Source organism: Planococcus citri, chromosome 3 (genome assembly GCF_950023065.1).
Source record: "Planococcus citri chromosome 3, ihPlaCitr1.1, whole genome shotgun sequence".
Taxonomy (NCBI): Eukaryota; Metazoa; Arthropoda; class Insecta; order Hemiptera; family Pseudococcidae; genus Planococcus; species Planococcus citri.
In genome coordinates this window covers 57245499-57249896 of record NC_088679.1, presented here as the reverse complement: position 1 = coordinate 57249896, position 4398 = coordinate 57245499, and the positions used below count along the sequence as shown (strand labels likewise).

General features: G+C 35.3%; 1 protein-coding gene across 1 annotated transcript; it reads right to left on the bottom strand.

Moving 5' to 3' along the window:
• Positions 1-1408: 1408 nt before the first annotated feature.
• Positions 1409-2557, bottom strand: LOC135841186 (transcription factor SOX-9-like). Its single transcript, XM_065358023.1, has 2 exons — positions 2405-2557; positions 1409-2303 (listed from the first exon to the last, which is right to left on the bottom strand). Exons 1-2 carry the CDS (start codon positions 2411-2413, stop codon positions 1593-1595), a joined length of 720 nt encoding a protein of 239 aa, XP_065214095.1. The 5' UTR covers positions 2414-2557; the 3' UTR covers positions 1409-1592.
• Positions 2558-4398: the final 1841 nt, after the last annotated feature.

Here is a 4398-nt window from a genome sequence, read left to right as displayed (position 1 = left end):
AGTCTTCGAAACTCGAAATAAAGAAATTTGGAACCCGAACCTCAACCTCAATTCAATTTTTTTGAAAAATGAGAAAAATTGAATTTTTTGAAAAATGTAACGTAAATCTTTCATTCTTGAGGACAAATTTATCTCTGAACAAAATCCAGTTATGTATTTCAGACTACCTTAAGTTGGTGAAAGTGCCCGTTAGTCTTCGAAACTCGAAATAAAGAAATTTGGAACCCGAACCTCAACCTCAAATCCAAGGATCCCTACACATCCCTACACCTAACCCTCAAACCCGAGACCTGAAAAAATCATTCAGTTTCCACAGATCTAGTTATGCCTGTGCGGTCAAAAATTACGAAAAAATTTTTAACCAAAGCATGAAAAATTGAGAAGATCCCGGATCCCGCACGCAAGTGAAATAAATGAAGAATAATTCATCTCCGAGGATGTTTATAGCATAAAAAAGTCCCACATGGAAATATGCGAAAAAATTTTTATGCCAAAGTGTGAAAAAATGATAAAAACACATAATTAAACCGATGCACAAATAAATTTAAAAAAAAAAATTAAATAAGTATAATAATTTGGTTGTTTGGCATTAAAAAATCTACGCGGAAATATGTAAAAAATTTTTTAAGCCGAAGTGTGAAAAAATGATTAAAACACAATAAATAAAATTGTCACTGACGGGCAAATAAATTTTAAAACAGAAAATATAAATTTTTTTTAATTTTAGAAAATTAAGAAAAAGTGCATTTTTTATGAAAATTAAAAAAATATAATTGAAAACATCAATAAAAATTTTTAAAAATGAAAAAATTAAAGAAATTGTAAAATCAAACAATCTAAACATGGAATTTGGAAATAATTGACGCATTGCGCAAGTGATATTGGACCAGCTGGGTAACACTGCGCAGAAAAAAACGCAAGAATGAGAGAGATTGAGATTTTGAAATGATGAATATTACATTCCAGTTGGACCACAGTGGCAACACTGAAGAAACGCGTTCAAGCAGCGGAACCAACGAAAACCCAGTACCTCGTCTCACCGATTAAATTACACCCCCGCAACGTCTATATAGCGATTTTTGAAACTTTGAAGCTCAATTGCGGCGAAAGTAATTGAGCTTTCAAAGCGAAACTTCGTAGGAACCATCTTCGAGCAAGTACAAATGTACCGCGAAAATTTCGGCGAAATCGGTTCGCTAGAAGACGCGTGATGCGATGACAAAAAATGAAGCTGTCCCTTTATAATATAGATGATCGTTGACGAAAACATATGCTCAACATGTACTTCATCGCCTTTTATCTTGAAAACGTGATTACTTTTTTTAAAAAACGCCTTCAAATGTCAAGTTCTATGTATTCATTTTCCATAATATTTATACCAAACAAAAAAAAATTATGAACGTGCAGATAAATTTAAACCTTTATTTTTTCATAAACATCATTATTATTGAAACAAAAAATACGTAATGGGACACGAAGCAGAAATGAAGAGGAAAATATGCAAAGAAAAATATGTATAACTGAAGTTGAAACGAGTGGTACACAAATACATTTAACATTAGAATGACCAGTGTTGCTATCTAATCACATGCTCAGTAGTAAGTTCTTTTATACGAATAGGTATTATAATCAGGGGACAATTCTCCTTTACCGTATTCTAAATACGATTGAGATCTTTGATGATTATAGGCGTCTTGATTTTCATACTGAGCTCGTACATTATCATTGACTACGGTTTCGGCACGTCTTTGGCCATTGCCTAACTCCTGATACTGTACGTTTTCCTTATAGTACGGATAGGCTACCGCTGACGAGGGCGGAAGTCCGATGTACATGGTACTTTGGTATGGTTGATTGCTATACTGCTGCTGATGTTGCGGAGACACATCGCCATAAATTGGTCTGGTTTTCTCTTCGTATCTAGAGTTGATTTGATACTGGTACTGAGCATTGGCTTCTTTGAGGAGTTGCACATTTTGAGGATCAATGGGCACAACAGGAACTGGCTGAGCGTTCGACTGAGTAGGCGATGATGGTGGCGACGAAGGCGGTACCGGAGCATCCTGACTGACTTGTAGGATTTCTTGCTGGACGGCGATTTGCGAAGTGACCGATTCGGGTTGCTGGTCGACAGGACTAACCACTGATGAGTCTACGCTGTTTTGTAAGTTCACGTTGCTTTGTACAAGTTGGGCGCTGGATGAAGTTGCTGCCGAAGCTGAAGATGCCGCGACTCCGCTATCGACCACAGATGGAGCAGGAGCTGCCATCACGAGTGAGACTAGCATCGAGATAGCGATTATCTGCAACAATCGAAAGTGTTACCATAAGACGATCGTATATTAGAGAAAGATATAATTTTAGAAGAGTCAAGGTACATGTTCGAGTGAATTCGAATACTTACCGCTTTCATATTTACTTCTTTTTTTTATGTATTCGCACACACGATAAGCAGCGATCACGACGCGAAACAAACTAAACTTAGTACTACTATACGAAATGGCGCATTTATCGCCTCTTTTACTCCTTTATAAATAGGCTGCTGGGGTATCGCGTAGCACGCGACTCGTCTACAATTTTGCGGCCGCCGAGCTGACCTTCACGAGACACTTCCAATCGTGTTATGCAATGTCCTGGCCAGAAATACAATACCTCTTGTTGACAATGTCCGCGTTTGCCAGTGCATAGGTGCATACGTTATTCAATATCAATGTTACCAGCGTATCTTCGGTCTTCCTTCAAGTCTCTAATTACCGCAGCGTCAATGATGCTTTATCATTAACGCCGGAGTCTTTTGCAAACGTGTACGTAGATTTTCCCTCCTATTTCTTATGGGTATGTTGGTTGATCAAAATGACTACACAGAACATATCTGACAAAAAAAAATGTCGAGAGTTGATCACAGATCACACGTATTTAAAATTTTGATCTGAAATCTTGAAACAACTACCTCTCTATGCTCGTTGTATATTCATTATTGATGATCTTGGAAGGGAAAACATTCAACTTTTCTTTCTTTACAAATTTTTCAACTCAATAAGATGGAAGAAATAAACAACGTATGTTTTCGAAATTTTTGCAGAAAAAGTAAGATTTTTTGGTAATTTAGATAAAAAACTGTTTTCTGGCAATTCTGACAAAAAAAGGCAAGATTTTCTTGCAGCTAAAAGCAATACTTGAAAAAAAACTTTTTTTTGGAAATTCATCAATTTTTTTGAATATTTTTTTAATAAGGGGTAATAAGTAGGTACATTTACTTATGTATAGATCACCTGAACTAAAAAAAATAATTTTTGTTCCGACTCTAGAAAAGCGTTTGAACTTTCAATACTTGGAACTCGAGTTGAGGTGATGAAGGGTGAAACATTGGCTAATGAAGATTGTCTTAGCCTTTTGGAAAAAAATCTAAAATCTTTGTTGATTCCACCATTTTCTGAAATGGATTTGAAAATTGGAAAAGTCGACGTGATTTCTCTTTTTCCTCGGGTTTTCTTATTACGTCTGTAAATAAGATGGAATTTTGTTAAATTTCCAAGTCGATTTTTCAGATATTATCACTTAGTATCAGTGAAAGGAAATGAAATGAAATGGTGCTGGTCGAACTGCGTGCTAATTCGCTTCAAAAACAAACGATAATTGAGGGTCGATACGTGTTGATTTTTTTTTTAGTAGCTTTTGGTGCTAATTCTCTATTTTCCTCCTGCATTTTTTTTTCAGTTTTTCATTCTGAGAGAAAAAAATTGACAAGATGGCATTGACCACAAATACATGTTCAATCTTGAATATGAATAAAATAAATCAATGAAAAAACAATCATACATATTTGGGTTCAAGATGATATTTTTTTTGGTGAATTTTGTTATTCTAGTTGTGCTATTATTTCAAGCTGTTGGGAGGGTGCTGTTTCAGTGAACCTTTGAAAATGTACTCATACCTTCGAAATGCAGGTTTTTGAAATACTGCTTGTTGAAGAGTTTTACTGAATCAACGATTGCCTATTTCAACATGTAATACGATGAAGATAACTTCAAGTAATCAGTTACTAATTGTATAATACACATTTAACTGGTGTAACGTGTCATTCGTATTATATCGTAAACGAAGTCAGATATTTACTCTGCAGTAGTTGACTTCTTTTGTGTACGTTTACGTACAACTTATGTCGTGCTCAGCTTTATAAATGCTGAATTGCTAACGAAGAATTCCGAAGTAGATACTAGTGATAGGTGTATTCTACTTACAATAATACGTATACCTAGAATTGTACATTTTAATTTTCAATTCTTGGTGCCCTGAAACACACCCATTCTCAGCAGGTAGTCGGATTAATATGCCAACTATGCAGTAGGGGAATGGGGAGAGAAAAGGGTTAATAAAAGAGATAAGTTAAGTATATTT